The sequence below is a fragment of the Aquarana catesbeiana genome, linkage group LG06 (assembly GCF_042186555.1).
Source record: "Aquarana catesbeiana isolate 2022-GZ linkage group LG06, ASM4218655v1, whole genome shotgun sequence".
In the NCBI taxonomy this organism is placed as follows: Eukaryota; Metazoa; Chordata; class Amphibia; order Anura; family Ranidae; genus Aquarana; species Aquarana catesbeiana.
In genome coordinates, this window is record NC_133329.1 from 394,649,287 (window position 1) to 394,668,180 (window position 18,894).

An 18,894-nucleotide genomic window follows, 5' to 3' on the forward strand; every position below is an offset into this window, starting at 1 on the left:
AGTCTGTGGTGCGGCCCGTGACGTCACCGTGGGGCTCCCTCTTCCTCCTTCCTGTTGCCGGGCCAGTAGGAGAGAGAAGCAGAGCCTCGCGCATGCGCAGTACGGTCCCCGGCGTGAAGCCGTAAGGCTACACTGCCGGGTTTCCTTACCCTCAATGGTGGCGGCAGTGTCCGATTATTAAAAGCCAGCAGCTGCAGTATGTGTAGTTGCTGGCTTTTAATTTTTTTTGGGGGGGCGGAACACCGCTTTAAGGCAGGCCATATATGGTCAAATTTTGAACTAATTTTCTTTTCAAAATCAGAAAGTTTGGGTTTTTTTGTGATCCGATGGCGCCACCATTGATTTTCGAAATTCGGCCGACCAAGCCTTCAATTTCACCTCCTGTTGCTACAGAAAAGAATTTTCGTGGCCGGGAATCTTCTTTTTTTTCCGTAAATGTTCTTTTCTTATTACATTTCTCGCACGATTCTTCCATCATTGATTAGAAAATCGTTCGTTTTTCAAAAAATTTCCAACGTGTCCGATTCCTCAAATTTGATTGCCGCACGAAAATCGGCCGTTGCTGCAGCCCCACTAATGGTGAGAAATTCATACGAAAATTCTTAGATACGATTTTCAAAAGAAGATTCTTTCGAAATTCGAACCGTGTATGACCGGCATTAGTGGCTAAATCCACCCAACAACAAATTGGCCAAAAATTGTAAAAAAGCATAAAAAAACATACCTCCCAACATTTTGAGATGGGAATGAGGGACACCTACTAACAAACGTATGTAGGCATAGGACACACCCCCTGACACACCCCCTTAAAGGAGAATTAACCCCAAAAAAAGGTTAATTAAATCCACAAGGGCTTTTTTTTACCACTACTATTCCTTTATATTGGCTTTTATAATTTACAAATGCAGCAATTTAGAAATTGGATGAAAGGTTTAGCGCCGGGAAACACTTTTTGAAAGATAAAAAGTGCATTTTATATACGACTATATAGATCAGACCAAAATGAGGGACAAATGAGGAGGAATGAGGGACAGAGGGACATTGCTCCAAATCAGGGACAGTCCCTCAAAATCAGGGACAGTTGGGAGCTATGTAAAAAATGCAAAACGCATAAAAAAAAAAACACAATTGCAAATGCCAAGGTGTGAACAGAGCCTTAAAAAAGTCCCTAAGGCTCCATTCACACTAACGCGTTTTTTGATACATTTTGCATTTTGCAGAAATGCATGGGAATATTTTAACATGGGTTCCTATGGAACATGTTCACATCAATGCATTTTTGTACCTCTGCGTTTTTGGAAAGGGTCAGGGACTTTTTTTATGCCAAATGCAGCGTATTGCATGTAATAGAATTCAATGGACCAGCATCAAAAACGCAAGTACAGCATTTTTACAGCGTTTTTGCTGCGTTTTTGCCGCGTTTTGTGTTTTTGGCTTTTTTTTTTTTTTAGACTGTATACAGTCTAAAAAAAAACTGTAAAAAAAAAAAAAGAAAAACCACGCGAAACGCGGCAAAAACGCTGTGAAAGCGCTGCTCAAAAACGCGGCAAGCACCACAAATAACACTGCAGAAACGCTCAAAAGCAACATGCATAGATGTGAATCGAGCCTAACACCTTTCCAAAATCGCAGCAGCTGAAAAAAAGCATAGATGTGTCCCATAGGAGACCGTGATAAATGGACTGCGGTGGGTTTCTGCAAAGAGCAATAAAAAAATGCATAGTTGTGAACAGAGTCTAGGGAAAAATGCAGCTTCCATCGCAGCCTTCTCACACTAAAGCCAGACAGGTTTGCGGACATGCGCGGCGTAACGAAATGATGATATTCTGCCAGGCGGCGGCGTCCTAGGTGTGCATCGCCCTTTTAAGAGCGCTGACATTCTTCATAAAAACAAGTTGTAAGTGAAGGAGCTGCTGGAATCCTCTGGGCCTCCTTGCACAGGGGTCCCCTGTCTCCCTCTGGCCTCCCCTGTCATAGATAAGTCTGAGGGAAGCAGGAGGGGCCCCAGGGGCCCTTGCATCCTCCAGAGGGGAAAAAAAAAAAGAAAAAAAAAAAAAAAAAGGCTTTTCCTTTGCTCAGTGAGCAGAGGTTTGCAGTGGGGAGCCTGGAAACCGCCCAGGGAGCGTCTGCAAAGAGCCACGCGGAGTCCCAGGCGGAGGGCGGGAGAAGTGACAATATGCGAGCTCTGGGCCCCTCCTGTGGCCTCTGACAGCACACCCCTGGCGCCAGCCTGCCTGGCAGAGAGCAGAGCTCACAAGTTAGGGAGCGTCTGCCAAGCTCTGCTCTGTCAGGCCTCTCCGCCAGGTTATATATATATATATATATATATATATATATATATATATATATATAGGGCCGCGCCCCGCATTCTGAGCAGTGCAGGCTGTGCTGCTGGCGCTTGCTGCTGCGATTTAACCGACGCGGCCTATGTACAAAGAGGATATAGTCATTCGGTCGTGGGAATTTTTTTTTAACGAGTCTGAGGTTGTCCTACACTCCAAACGGTCCCTCGCTGGATTTACAGTCCCTCTTTTTCATCCAAAGTCCCAACCACCCCCCCCCCCCCCCCTTTCTTGTCCCACTCTTTAGTCTGATGTATACAATAAAGTGTATGAAATATATAAATTCACGTTAAAGTTATCCCTTGCAGTGCAATAATATTGCGAATGAGTTGACGGGCCTTACCACTTCAATACCGCCCATTCCCCCCTCCCTTCCTGACCAGGTCAATTTTCAGCGCTGTTGCACTTTGAATGACAATTGCGCGGTCATGCAACACTGTACTCAAATGACGTTTTTATCATTTTTTTTTTCACACAAATAGAGATTTCTTTTGGTGGCATTTAGTCAACACTGGGGTTTTTTTATTTTTTTGCTAAAGAAACAAAAAAAGAAGGAAAATTTTGAAAAAAAGCAAAAACATTTTTCATAGTTTGTTATAAAATTTTGCAAACAGGTAATTTTTTTCCTTCACTGATAGGCACTAACAAGGTGGCACTGATAGGTGGTATTGATATGGCGGCACTGATAGGTGGTACTGATGGGCACTGATAAGGCTGCAAAGATGAGGCGGCACTGATAGGAGGCACTGATGAGGCTGCACTTATAGGTGGCACTGATGGGCACTGATAGGTGGCACTGAAAGGCACTGAGAGGTAGCACTGATAGGCAGCACTGATAGGCGGCACTGATAGGGAGCACTGATGATGAGGCTTTGATTGGCAACACTGATGGGCACTGATAGGTAGCACTGGTGGGCACTGATTATCAATACTGATAGTCACTGATAAGTGGCACTGGTGGGCATTGATTAGCAGCACTGGTGGGCACTGATTAGCAGTACTGATGGGCACTAATAGGTGGCACTGGTGGGCACTGATTAGCAGCACTGGTGGGCACTAATAGGTGGCACTGGTGGGCACTGATTAGCAGCACTGGTGGGCACTGATTAGCAGTACTGATGGGCACTGATAGATGGCACTGATTAGCAGCACTGGTGGGCACTGATTAGCAGTACTGATAGGCACTGATATGTGGCACTGGTGGGCACTGATTAGCAGTACTGATGGGCATTGATAGGTGACACTGATGGGCACTGATAGGTGGCACTGATAGGCTGCACTGATAATGAGACATTGATTGGCAGCACTGATGGGCACTGATAGGTAGCACTGGTGGGCACTGATTATCAATACTGATAGTCACTGATAAGTGGCACTGGTGGGCATTGATTAGCAGCACTGGTGGGCACTGATTAGCAGTACTGATGGGCACTAATAGGTGGCACTGGTGGGCACTGATTAGCAGCACTTGTGGGCACTAATAGGTGGCACTGGTGGGCACTGATTAGCAGCACTGGTGGGCACTGATTAGCAGTACTGATGGGCACTGATAGATGGCACTGATTAGCAGCACTGGTGGGCACTGATTAGCAGTACTGATAGGCACTGATATGTGGCACTGGTGGGCACTGATTAGCAGTACTGATGGGCACTGATAGGTGACACTGATGGGCACTGATAGGTGGCACTGATAGGCTGCACTGATAATGAGACATTGATTGGCAGCACTGATGGGCACTGATAGGTAGCGCTGGTCGGCACTGATTATCAATACTGATGGTCACTGATAAGTGGCACTGGTGGGCACTGATTAGCAGCACTGGTAGGCACTGATTAGTAGTACTGATGGGCACTGATCGGTGTCACTGATTAGCAGCACTGGTGGGCACTGATTAGCAGCACTGATGGACACTGATTAGCACTACTGATGGGCACTGATAGGTGGCACTGATTAGCAGTACTGATGGGCACTGATAGGTGGCACTGGTGGGCACTGATTAGCAGTACTGATGGGCACTGATAGGTGGCACTGGTGGGCACTGATTTGGAGCACTGGTGGTAAATGTTGGGACCGATGTCCCTGTCCCTGTAACAGAAGCCAGTTACTGGCTTTCTTCTAAGCTGATAACCCGCTTCTGTTTACTTCTGTGGTAAAGGGCCGCTGTGATTGGCCCTTTGCCCCGATCCGTGATCAGCCGTTTCCCAAGGACTCGACAATCACAGTGCACGCCACAGGGGGCGCACGAGAAGCGTGATCATGGGAGGACATCTATGGACGCTTTCCTGGAACTGACTGCACTGGTGTGAACTATGCCACTGGAAACCATATAACCTACTTTACATGCATTTTTTAATGCAGAAAACGCACTGGACTGCATGTGTTGTGAACTGGCCCATAGTCAAGATGGTGGCGCCAGCACCCAAAAACCGGTTGAAGAATCGGCAGCTCGGGTGAGGACACCGCTGGATGCCTGGACAGGTAAGTGCCCTAATATTAAAAATCTGCAGCTACAGTATTTGTAACTGCCCTCTTATTTTTTGGGGGGAGCCCGGCGCTCCACTTTAAGCTCCGAAAGATTTTACCCCCCTTCATGACCAGACCATTTTTTTACTATTCTGCACTGCGCTACTTTACCTGACAAGTGCGCGGTCATGCAAAACTGCATCCATATAAAATTTATATATTTTTTCACACAAATAGAGCTTTCTTTTGGGTGGTATTTGATCACCTCTGGGGGTTTTATTTTGTTTTTATATAAACAAAAGAAAGACAAAAAATTTTGAAAAAAATAAAAAAATGTTTTACTTTCTACTATAAAACATATCCAATAACAAAATATTTTTAAAAAATTCATACATTTTGGCAAAAAATGTATTCTATTACATATTTGTGGTAAACGAATCCCAATAAGCGTATATTGATTGGTTTGCGTGAAAGTTATAGTGTCTACAAACTATGGGATATACTGTATATGGTGGAATTTTTATTCATTTATTTTTTTATACTACTAATGGAGGTGATCAGTGACTTATAACGGGACTGCGATGGAGTGCGGTGGGAAATCTGACGCTGGTGGGGAGCTGACTAACTGCCACTGACATCACCAGTGACACTAATACGATGATCAGTGCTAATACTATATATTGTCACTGTACTAATGACACTGGCTGGGAAGGGGTTAACATCTTGGGTGATTAAAGGGTTAAATGTGTGCCTAACAATGTGTAATGTGTGCTGCTTTTTTTTACTAAAGATCTCTTTGTTTTTTATCCCTGCAAACAGAGAGATCATTCCCTCATTCTCAACAGAGCACAGTGTTGATTGTCAGCAAAGAGCTCTGGGCTGTGATTGGACAACCAACCTCTACGCCGCAGCCTTCTTCTGGGTTCTGGGCACGTACCGCTGAGATGTGAGTCTTGATGTGGTCCTATACATGTTTCGCTGCTACAGCCGCTTCCTCAGGAGGAGTCAATCATTATCATCAGTAGAAACCAATGGAGCACAGAGCAGCACCTGTTGAGGCACCCGAAGGTAACCCCCCCCCCCGCATGGCGGACACGGGAAACACTTGAAGGCGTGGATACTAATCAATCATGGTGTTATGTATAAAAGCCCAGGGGTCAGAGGCAAAGGACAGATGGCAGTGTCGACACTTCTGTGTAAAGCAGACTTATAGTTAAGTGTTTTAAGATAGATAAAGGCTGTGTTCAAAATTCCAAAAGGAATTAGTCGCAGTCAAATCGGGGCCCCCTGAATAGCCTCTGATGCTGTGTACCCGCGGGTTACAGCCGTGCTGCTCTGTGCTCCATTGGTCCCCACTGATGATAATGATTGACTCCTCCTGAGGAAGCTGCTGTACCCGCAAAACATGTAGAGGACCACGTCAAGACTGACATCTCAGCTCCCCACATTATTTATGGGGTTCACGTGTCCCTCTGGAACTACCTGTATTAATCATGCACGGTTGTGATTAACCAGCTTATGTACAAATCATTTTTAACCATGTCCGTTTCTCAATAAATTGTTATTTTATCTTATTATAACCTTAGCCTAATCCTTGGGTACCGAGATAGTCCTAAATTTCTAAATTTGCCGGGGGCATGCTTGGGGCAGCCCTAGGTATTTCTTTCCAATATCCTATCTATAAGGATGATGGTACCCGCCCCTATCTTTATATTAATTCGATTTGAGGCAACCCTTTATATTCTCATATGTTGTGGTGAGATTTCTGAAATTGAGATCCCAGATCTTCACATCCAATGCAGCCATGAGAAGAGGATTACTCTGAGTGATTCATTTTATTGGATGGCCCACAGGCCATGGCCAGTTCCCAGCAGGACCTACATGCCAGCGACCAGCAGGGCCCACAGGTCAGAGTCCAGCAGGAGCCACAGGTCAGCGGCCAGCAGGAGCCACAAGTCAGTGGCCATCAGGAGCCACAGGTCTGCCGCCAGCTCCCAGCAGGACCCACAGGCTGTGGGTCCTGCTGGGAGCTGGCGGCAAACCTGTGGCTCCTGCTGGCCGCTGAGCTGTGGCTCCTGCTGGCCGCTGAGCTCTGGCTCCTGCTGGCCACTGACCTGTGGGTCCTGCTGGATTCTGACCTGTGGGCCCTGCTGACCTCTGAACTCTGACCTGTATTCACGGGGCCCCGATTTGACTTCAACTGCCCTAACCCATCATCTTCCAATGACTCCATCAGATTTATAACCACATATTCAGCCCACCATAAAACATTGAAAACGATTTTATCCAACCATCGGCACTTACTTGCTGAGCACCACATCTTAGGCAGATATGCGCGACCTGTTCCTGAACTGGTGTTCCGCAGGGCTCATTCTTTACGTGACTGTTTGACCTCTAGCCACTATGTGTTCTCAAACCCCTTGAGATCAGGACCCTTTGGCACTTTTAGATGTGGTAACTGTCCCCGTTGCCCTTGGGTATTAGAGAAAAAGCAATTCATCCTACCCAATGGTGAAACTTTATTCTCACGTACGTTTGCAGATTGCGGAACAAGGGGGGTTAGCTATCTGAAGATATGTAGGTGCAACGCCTTCTACGTCGGTAAGACTATCCGACAATTTAGGCAAGGGATAGGAGACCACCATTACTACTCCGATAGTGGTAAGCTTACTACCATAGGCAGACGCATCGGACTTTATCACCGTTTTGATGTCTCTGTGGTTCAATTTCTGGTCCTTGAAGTGGTTCAACAAAGCCTCAGGGGTGGCGACTGGGACCAAACGATCCTACAGAGAGAGACACTATGGATTGAACTGCTCTACGCCACCCACCGCCCAGGCCTAAATTGGATGATCACCTCTAAACCTTTTTTGTGATTTATGCTTCGCCCTCTTCCCCCCCCCCCCCCCAGCCCCATCCCCTCTCTCTTTTCTCCCGCCTTCCCCAACCCTCAGGTATATTCCCCCAATATGCCTGCTTTTGCTCCCTATGTTGTGAAATACATTCCACTTAGATTTAATTTATCAATGTACCTGCTTTGTGTCCCATGTTGTCGACAATGTCCCCAGTTGGCAGATTTATCTGGACGACCTATATTCCCTGATTGTAGTAAAACAATTTGGTGATGTCCTGGCTCTTTATTACTCCAGGGCTTTATTATCATTATTCCCTTTGTTTATTTGTTTTTTATTTACTTATGTTTTGTATTTTGCTAACTTGTATGTATTTGGTTTTGTAATATTGCTGTACAGACAGCTTGCTCCCCCTGGTGGCCGAACCGGCGGTACATTATTCCTCTTAGTTTTTTCCCTCGGTGGACTTGTGTTTACCCTGGCAGGTGGACGTATCCAGCCACCCTAGCTTGCCCTGATTCGCCTGGGCCCTCCGGCCTATGGGCTTCGTCAGGACGCACTTGCGCAGTAGCACGGAATCGTGCACCTGCGCAGTGCGGGTAAACTGACCCTGTGACGTCAGACGCCACCCTTGTAGGCGTGCGTCGATGTCTACCGGGTTAGGGAGCTCTTATAGCGGTGTGAACGGGCAGGGTTTGCACTCTTCCTGAGTGCCCTCCGGCCCCCCATGCCTTTCCTTCCCCCTCCTTGCTTCTTCCCTTCCCCCCTCCCTGCCATCTGACCGTTCTTACACCCGGCCACCTTTGTTGTCTCTCCTGCAGCTAGCTTCCTCCCTCAAGGGACATGTAGACTGACTAGTCACCTGTGCCCGCAATATTTTAGTGGCTCCTGCAAAATTGGAAAGCCACTCAGAACGGTGTACCTATTCATTCAAGCCCTTTCCGCCCTTCAATACATTCAACCCCAGCAATCTCTTCTATAAGTATATTCTTAGTATGGTTTTTCATTCAACATAGGTCACTGTGTTTGGTTCTTGCTACCTATTTTCACGGGCCCACCATTGCTTTCCTTGGTTCCCCCTCCCCCGTCCCCCTTCTGGCACCCCCTCCTTGCCCTCCCCCCCTTATCCCCCCCCTCTCCCCCCCTCCCCCCTTCTCCCCACACCTTCACCCACATACCTTTTTCCCATTCCTCTTCCTCCCTCCCCTGTAGTCCTCTCTACTTCACCACCCTTCCCCCTCCTCTCCTTTTTCCCCCTTTTTCCCCATCCTCTCTTCCCTTGTCCTTCCCTTCCCCTGTACCCCTTCTTTCCTCCTTCCCCTTCCCCTTTCCCCCTCCCCCCCCCCCCCATTCCCTCCTTTCCCCATCCTTTTCCCTACAACACTTGGACACCATTCTGGTTTCTTCTCCACCACCATACCTCACTATTTTTTAGTATCCATATGTCTACTATCTATAATTATTTATTATTATTATTTTATTTCAGTTACTTATATAGCGCCGTCAATTTACGCAGCGCTTTACATATACATTGTACATTCACATCAGTCCCCGCCCTCAAGGAGCTTACAATCTAAGGTGATCTTGATCATTGTTACTTTAATTAGAGATGGTCACTTACAATCCCCCTTGTCCGCCTGGGGGGAATTTGTGGGAACCTGTCGCTAGCCGCTTTTTGGTCCATCCAGGTGAGCAGGCTTTCTTGTATTAATGTTGATTGTAACATATAGTACGCTTTGCAATTATTGTATAGCATGCATTTTTATCCATTGTTCTCTTTTTAATGCATTATTTTCTTCATAGACCTCCTATCCTCCTGAAGAAGCGGTCATACCGCGAAACCGGTAGAGGAATTTTATACCCCACCTTAACAGAAACTTCACTGGGGAACCTGTTATTAGTTAGTTATATGTGGTGTATATTTTGTCATATATATACTCTTTTTTAATATTGTTTGCATATTGTTATAGAATAAAAATTTGCATTTTATCAAATTAATTTTGTCATTGTATCAGTACCGAGATAGTCCATTTAAATCCTCTGGATGTTTATGTATATCGGTCAGCCTCGGCAACTGCTCTTACATCTCCACGCTCTTTATTTTTCATGTCAATTTGCATGATGGTACTTCCTTATTGTATATTATTGAATAATATGTGAGGCTATACTCAACATTAGACCTGTGGATCCTGCTGACCTCTGACCTGTGGGTCCTGCTGTCCGCTGACCCGTGGGTCCCGCTGACCTCTGACCTGTGGGTCCTGCTGACCACTGACCTGTAGGTCCTGCTGGCCACTGACCTGTGGGTCCCGCTGACCGCTGACCTGTGGGTCCTGCTGACCGCTGACCTGTGGGTCCCGCTGACCTGTGGGTCCTGCTGGCCGCTGGCCTGTGGGTCCTGCTGGGAGCTGGCCATGGCCTGTGGGCCATCCAATAAAATGATATATATAACCAAAAAACTGCGCTGGCAATAGAAAATTGTATAATAAAAATAAAAAACGTGTCAAACCAAATGAGGACCCAAATGCATAAAAAATGAAAATAGAATCAGTAAAATATTATGTAAAGGAAAAGTAGGGTAGGATATATGCCTAGCACACCACACTATGCATATAATGAAACATGCACGAAAACATAACTCACAATAGCATATATAAAGTGTACATAGCATACATGTGCAACAGTGAAGTGAAAGGGTATGCCCATCACTGCCCCAAAACCAAAAATTTTTTAAATATGGGTGTAAGTGCTCTCCTATTTTAACAAACACCAATATACATGACACTGATGGGATCTTCTGAAAAGATGCTATGTGGATTAGTAAAAAAAGTCACCAATAACAAAGGTTGCAAACTGGAGATGTTAAGTTAGATGGAAAACTTCTATAGCAGAAACAGTAAGCTGACTCCCAGCCAACCACTCCGTATAGTATGCAGAGCAAGCGGTGAGCTGATGCTGGAAAAACCCGGAAGGAACCTTTGGAGGACCTCTGAAGCTCGCGTTCCGCACAGAAAGAAAGAAAAGAAAAGGTATATGGCGTAAAACCTTAGGGTACCAAGGGTCACCTGCGCATATTATGCGCTACTCACGGGACCGCGATGTAAAACAGGCAATCAGATGCTAGGTCGGTTCGCCGCTATCCAGCGTGCGTTCCACCCGCTCCAGGAAGTGATGTCACTGGTCACTGGTTCCTAGTTTAGCGTAGGCAGGATGTTGCGTCGACGCGTTTCGCCCCTCCCCCAGGGCGTTATCAAAGACTTAACATCCTGCCGATACAAAGCTTGTTTATATTTATAAAAATAAAAAATCAAAAATCAAAAAAAAATTACACATTTGTCATTTGAAATGTTTGTGTTTCCAACTACTGATTAAAGTTTTGATTGCAACAGGATATGATGATAAAGGAAGTAATGGGAGCTAATCCTCCCATTGGCCGTAAATGGCTGTCACTCACCGAGCGTAATAATATAAACAAGCTTTGTATCGGCAGGATGTTAAGTCTTTGATAACGCCCTGGGGGAGGGGCGAAACGCGTCGACGCAACATCCTGCCTACGCTAAACTAGGAACCAGTGACCAGTGACATCACTTCCTGGAGCGGGTGGAACGCACGCTGGATAGCGGCGAACCGACCTAGCATCTGATTGCCTGTTTTACATCGCGGTCCCGTGAGTAGCGCATAATATGCGCAGGTGACCCTTGGTACCCTAAGGTTTTACGCCATATACCTTTTCTTTTCTTTCTTTCTGTGCGGAACGCGAGCTTCAGAGGTCCTCCAAAGGTTCCTACCGGGTTTTTCCAGCATCAGCTCACCGCTTGCTCTGCATACTATACGGAGTGGTTGGCTGGGAGTCAGCTTACTGTTTCTGCTATAGAAGTTTTCCATCTAACTTAACATCTCCAGTTTGCAACCTTTGTTATTGGTGACTTCTTTTACTAATCCACATAGCATCTTTTCAGAAGATCCCATCAGTGTCATGTATATTGGTGTTTGTTAAAATAGGAGAGCACTTACACCCATATTTAAAAAATTTTTGGTTTTGGGGCAGTGATGGGCATACCCTTTCACTTCACTGTTGCACATGTATGCTATGTACACTTTATATATGCTATTGTGAGTTATGTTTTCGTGCATGTTTCATTATATGCATAGTGTGGTGTGCTAGGCATATATCCTACCCTACTTTTCCTTTACATAATATTTTACTGATTCTATTTTCATTTTTTATGCATTTGGGTCCTCATTTGGTTTGACACGTTTTTTATTTTTATTATACAATTTTCTATTGCCAGCGCAGTTTTTTGGTTATATATATCACTAAAAGTTTAGCACATTTTGTTTCTGCTGCTGCAACAGGCTAGTCCGATTAATATTTTATTATTCACTAATTGCGAGCGCTGGTTTTTATGTATATATATCCAATAAAATGAATCACTCAGAGTTTTCCCCTTCTCATGGCTACATTGGATGTGAAGATCTGGGATCTCAATTTCAGAAATCTCACCACATCTCACTGCTGGCCATGGCCTGTCCGCCGAATTACACAGAGGGGGGATCTCCTGCTTACCCGGCGGTCGCTGTCATACGAAGTCCCACCTCCTGGACGGCTCCTATGATAGACAGCACACTGGTGACGTCTATCATAGGAGCCGGTCCAGGAGGCGGGATTTCGTATGACAGCGGCTGGGTAAGTGGGAGATTCCCGCTCTGTGTAATCCGGCGGCTCTCCTCTCTTTAATCCCCATAAACTGGCTGCATTGATGGGCACTGGTGAGGCTGAGCTGATGGGCACTGATTAGGCTGCATTGATAGACACTGGTGAGTCTGCATTGATGGGCAATGGTGAGGTTGCATTGATGGGCACTGGTGAGGCTGCACTGATTGGCACTGGTGAGACTGAGCTGATGGACACTGATGAGGCTGCATTGCTGGGCACTAATGAGGCTGCATTGATGGGCACCGATGATGCTGAGCTGATGGATACTGCTGAGGCTGCATTGATGGGCACTGATCAGGCTGAATTGATGGACACTGGTGAGGCTGCACTGATGGGCACTGATGAGGCTGAGCTGATGGGCACTGATCAGGCTAAGCTGATGGGCAGTGATCAAGCTGAGCTGATGGGCACTGGTGATGCTGCATTGATGGGCACTGATCAGGCTGCATTCATGGGCACTATCAGGCTGCACTAATTGGCACTGGTGATGCTGCATTGATGGGCAATGATCAGGCTGCACTGGTGAGGCTGTGCTAATGGACACTGATGATAGTAAGCTGATTCGGTGGTTCAATGGGCTGCTTGACTGGACTTGCCCCCAGGCCTTAGGCTGCACAGGCGCCATGCAGAGAACACTTTGCATTCTCAGTAAATGCAAAGTGTTCTCTGAATGGAGGAGGTGAAGATCATAACATCACTGCCCCACCATGTCCAATCAGAGAACGTTTTGCATTTGTTGAGAACATGCGAAGCATTCTTTGAATGGCGTTTGTGCCGAGTGGCTGATCTTCTGTGTTCTGAATGTAGCAAGAGACCAGCTGCTCGGCAAGCTATTGGAGATCACTGTATTAGTGGTGCTTGCTACAGTAATTTCCATGTTCCATGGAGATCCCAGAGGTAGGGCACAGACACAGACAAAACCATTACACAGAGCAGGTAAGTATGCCACATTTGGCATGTCATTTTTTTTTGGGGGGGGGGGGGGGCGGGGAGAAAATACCCTCTCTTTAGGGGCATCTAGCTCCCACTTCCTCCCGGGGCTCTGCAGCACCGGAAAAAAGATCGCCTCTCCCCCTCCCTCTCTGCAATCTTCTGGGACACGTCACAGAAGATTGCCAGATATTCACAGCGCGCGGCGCAACTCACGCGTGCCCGGCTGTGAGGCCACCGTCGGGCTTCCACAGTAAGAATACCAGCATCTCAGAGAGGAGGGGGAGCGCAGCAGAGGCTCCGTACGCCCGCATCGCTGGACCCTGGGACAGGTGAGTGTCCAATTATTAAAAGTCAGCAGCTACACTTTTTGTAGCTGCTGACTTTTAATTTTTTATTTCTCAGCGGAATTCCGCTTTAAGTCCTGCCAACAGTCATGGGCTGAAGAGGTCTGCTGTGACCCCCTAGATAACCCAACCACTGCAGTGATGTAGTCCTAACCCCAGAAGATGTCTTATTAGACAAAACGCGTCTGGATGGGCTCTGCTGATGCCACTGCATCATTACATTTTATCAAAAGCGCTTTTTAAACCTTCTCAAATGTGAGTGTCCATTTTTTATACTTTCAATAAATGCTCCCTGCTTAAAGTGGAATTACACTATGTGGCCTATTTTCTCTCCTTTTCTTAAACGTACCATTTGGAGAAAGTCCTTTTGATCCTGTTTATGGTCACTAATCTGCTGGTCGCAATCCATTGGAAACTGTATCGTGACGGACCATTGCAGTTCATACGTTTACATCGGGAAGTTGTGTATGCTGATATACGTTTCCCTTAGGTGTATAACACCGCAAGCTCAGGTGACTCATTAGGCGCACGCCTATTTGGGTTCAACTCGTCCAGTAAGCCTTCCTTTTTACTGGTGGCGGACTATCTACAGACTTGTCTACACAAATGCCTTTGAAGTCACTTTTTATTCATTGAAATCACTGATTTATTTGGACTATATATGCACTTTAGAATGCACATGCACTTTATACTGTGTAGCATTGCACTTTAATTTGTACATTTTGCACTAACTCTTTTGTGTATGCCAAATATTTTGTTCACCAATCATATTTTTTTTATATTTTTCCATTTTTTTATGCAATTTTTAAAGTAATTTTTGTATGCATTGTGTTTAGTTGAAATCACTTTTCAATACTGTTAAATTCAGCGCTGCACGTTACCACATATATAGCGTATTTATCTTCAAATTGATCGTTTGTTGTGCTGGCTGCTACTGTACATCGTTCATAGAGACAGCGCGTTTGCTTTCCCTTTTTTTCCTTATCGAATAATAATATTATTGATTATAAAAAAAAAACAAAGAAATCTTGGGGTCCAGTATTTTTATTAATTTTTTTTTTTTAAAGACATTTTAGAGTTATAGGGGTTGATTTACTAAAGGCAAAAAGACTGTGTAGTTGGCATTCTGCAAGTGCAGTTGCTCCAGAGCTTAGTAAATGAGCAGAAGCTCCGCTAACTTCCATCATCCAATCATGTGCATGCAAAAAGACTTTTTTTTTTTTTTCTTGCATGTGATTGGGTACTCCTTGCAAAGTGAAGCCTTACCTCATTTACTAAGCTCTGGAGCAACTGCACTTGCAAAGGGCGATTGCACCTTGCAAAGGGCGATTGCACTTTGCAAAGTGCACAGTATTTGCCTTTAGTAAATCAACCCCAGAGTGTCCAAACAAATATAACATTCTTGTACATCCAGTTTTTGGCTTATATGGGGTTAGTTATATCTCTACCTTCCCTTTGCAAACAAACAATTTATTCTTTCCTACAGAAATGAATGTTGACACATCAGCACATCTGGGAACTCTCTGGATATGGCCTGGAGACTCCGTCCTTTCCATTTGCCTGCCGGCTCTCCGAGCCACTGGGAGTTTCCTTGGGCTCTGCTGCTATAGGCCCAAAGGAGTAGTGACATCAGTGTGACTCACTGTGATGTCAGCTAGAAGTGCAAGAGGGAAGCTGGTGCTGAGGAGGGGGGAACCAGAAGGGGGCGCTTGGTGTGTTCTCTTCTCCTCCAGCTCTTCCCTCTGGTCACATTTACCAGCTAACAAAGGTAATAAGCTAAGGGGAGGAGAGCTTCTGAGAACTTCCCTTGGGTTCCTCTGTGTGATGCACAATGCTGAGGGAGGGGAGCTAGTCAGCATCATGGTAGGGTGCTCCCAGAAAGTCTATATACCTGGGTGAGCTGCACCCGAACACAAAAGTTGGAGGAGGCAGTGACAATATAAAGTATAAAAAAGACGAGGAGGTGCCGAGTAAATAGATACCCAACATGTCAAGCCTTAAAGTGGCTGTGAAGGCTGAAGGTTTTTTTGGCTCATGCTGCTGTCAATCACGGACAGTGCAGAGTAAGGGGGTGGGGCTGAACCCCGCTCTGTGTGTCAATGGACATGGCTCAAGAGAGAGCACACACACACACAAGTGCCCCCACAGTAAACGGCTTGCTATGGGGGGCACTCGGCAGAGGGGAGGAGCCAGGAGAGCCGGTGGGCGGACCCGAGAAGAGGATCTTGCTGCTCTGTGCAAAACCATTACACAGAACAGGTAAGTATGACATGTTTGTTATATTTTTTAAAATGAGGCAACCGCTTGGCGACTGCTGTCATTAGGCAGGTCGGCTCCTTCCCGCGAATCGACGTAGCTGTACCTCGGTCCCTTTAACAGCTTTGGCACGGCGGGGAGCTGATGCGTGTGGCCCGCAGCCGCGATGTCCGCCGGCCACCTGCGATCGCTCCACAGAGAGCCAGAACGGGGGATCTGTCAATGAAAACAAACAGATCCCCGTTCTGACAGGGAAGTACAGAGTGATCGTCTGTTCCTAGTGATTAGGAACAGCGATCTCTCTGTACTCCCAGTCAGTCCCCTCCCTCCACAGTTAAAAAGCACCCCCTCATTTAACCCCTTGAGCGTCCCCTAGTGTTAACCCCTTCCTTGCCAGTGACATTTATACAGTAATCGGTGCATTTTTATAGCTCTGATCGCTGTATAAATGTCAATGGTCCCAAAATAGTGTCAAAAGTGTCCGATCTGACTGCCGCAATGTCGCAGTCCCGCTAAAAATCGCTGATCACAGCCATTATTAAAAGATATAATAATAAAAATGCCATAAATCTATCCCCTATTTTGTAGACGCTATAACTTTTGCACAAACCAATCAATCTACGCTTATTGCGATTTTTTTTTTTACCAAAAATATGTAAAAGAATACATATTGGCCTAAACCGATGAAGAATTTTTTTTTTTTTGATATTTATAATAGCAAAAAGTAAAAAACATTGTTTTTTTTTTTTCAAAATTGTCGGCCTTTTTTTGTTTATAGCGCAAAAAATAAAAAACGCAGAGTTGATGAAATACCACCAAAAGAAAGCTCTATTTGTGGGGAAAAAAAGGACATCAGTTTTGTTTGAGTATAGCGTCGCAATTGTCAGTTAAAGTGATGCAGTGCCGTATCGTAAAAAATGACCTGGTGTCGCGAGCGTGTGTGCTGCCAGAAGCGTGCGCCTGCCGCGGTCTCCATGATCGTGACCGCAGGTCCCACGGACTTGATGTACGCCGGGTACCCGCGATCGTGTCACGGAGAGGAAGAACGGGGAGATGGTTATGTAAACAAAACATTCCCCGTTCTGCCTAGTGACAGGACACTGATCTACTACTCTTTGTGATTGAGAGCAGTGATCACTGTCCTGTGTGTTCAAGCCCAGCCCCCTCACAGCTAGAATCACTCCCTAGGACACACTTAACCCCTTGATCGCTCCCTAGTGTTTAACCCCTTCACTACCAGTGTCATTTACACAGTAATCTATGCATTTTTTATCACACTGATCGCTGTATAAATGACAATGGTCCCAAAAATGTGTCAAAAATGTCCAATGTGTCCACCATAATGTCGTAGTCCCGATAAAAATCGCAGATCGCTTACTAATAAAAAAAAAATAAAAATAAAAATGCCATAAAACTATCCCCTATTATGTGCAAACCAATCAATAAACGCTTATTGCGATTTTTTTTTTTTTTTTTACCAAAAATATGTAGAAGAATACGTATCGGCCTAAACTGAGAAAAAAATTGTTTTTTTTTATATATGTTTGGGGGATATTTATTATAGCAAAAAGTAAAAAAATAACGTGTTAAATATATGTAAAAGAATACATATTGGCCTAATCGGATGAAGAATTTTTATATTTTTGGATATTTATAATAGCAAAAAGTAAAAAACATTGTTCTTTTTTTTTTTTTCAAAATTGTCGCTCTTTTTTTGTTTATAGCGCAAAAAATAAAACCAGCAGAGGCGATCAAATATCACCAAAAGAAAGCTCTATTTGTGGGAAAAAAAGGACGTCAATTTTGTTTGGGTACAGCGTCGCACAACCGCGCAATTGTCAGTTAAGGCAACGCAGTGCCGAATCGCAAAAAACGCTCTGGTCTTTGGGCAGCCAAATGGTCCGAGCTGAAGCGGTTAAACGGGCTTTCGTTAATTCGAATATTTCCAACATAACTAATTTGTTGAAATTCGGCAAAAAACTTATTGGGACCTAAACGAATTGCACGTGTCTAGTTTACATGCCAGGGATTGCTGTGAGCGGGCAGGTAGGTGCATTTTATTGCAGAAGAAGAGACATTGCATGTCTCTTCTGCAATAAAAAGTCTTTGAATTGCTTTAATAAGACCTCAAGACTGCCCATATGCTGCCCATGAATTGTCGGGGATTGCCTGTTTGTTGCCCACATATTCTAACACCTGACCATGATTGGCTGGGGCACACCACGTGAGCCACTATTAAACCAATGGTTCAACTTTTGTGAGCTGCTATTAGCCCCCCCCCTTAACCCCACCCCACCCCGCCCCAATCCCAGGCTCACCCACTCTGGAAAGTTCCCAGGTATGCTCATTGGACATTGCCGCCCTCATAAATGTATCATGGGCTCCCTCTGACCTGCAGAACAGACTCTTGACACAAGAGGGCGCACTAGGTTTATATATTGGCGCAGCCATATATAGCGTTGCGACGCCACATTCAATAATAGTGGAACATCTAATGTAATGTAACTATCGGAACGTCAGTTCACGGAGCATCTCAGGATTAAAGCTTTGCGTGTATCCGTCACATCCACATTCCAATATGCAAAATCCCAATGATATATAGTGTTTGATGCATGAAGGTCCACCATAGGCGAGCCTCATTGCAGTGACCCCGTTGGGTTGTTGTACCCTTCCGGCTGTCCATAGGAGAACTGCATGTGTAGTCCACGGGACAGGAAGTGAGCTCCGTGGGCAAGGCAGCATGTCCATACCTGCAATAAAGGAGGAGAATTATACAGAGAAGACTTTTAAAGAAGAACCCCGCTAAACAGTACTGGTTCCTGATATAATTACCAAATCCAAAGCAACCTCAGAAAGAATAAAAGATACATCTGGTTTAAAAACAATCTTTTTTTTTTTTTTTTTTTGCTGTGTTGGACCTCTATGTGCCACATAATCCAAAATGTTACTGTTGGAATAAAGGAAAAATCTTCCCATGGGGACACCT

At 45.3% G+C, this 18,894-nt stretch overlaps 1 protein-coding gene across 1 annotated transcript in view; it reads right to left on the reverse strand.

Annotated features, from left to right (window-relative positions):
- Positions 1 to 17,638: 17,638 nt before the first annotated feature.
- Positions 17,639 to 18,894, reverse strand: part of SLC11A1 (solute carrier family 11 member 1) — an 88,348-nt gene continuing 87,092 nt past the window's right edge. Inside the window, exon 15 of the mRNA XM_073634378.1 lies at positions 17,639 to 18,658. Within this exon, the coding sequence (XP_073490479.1) occupies positions 18,545 to 18,658 (114 nt within the window). The 3' untranslated portion in view covers positions 17,639 to 18,544. The remainder of the gene's footprint in view (positions 18,659 to 18,894) is intronic.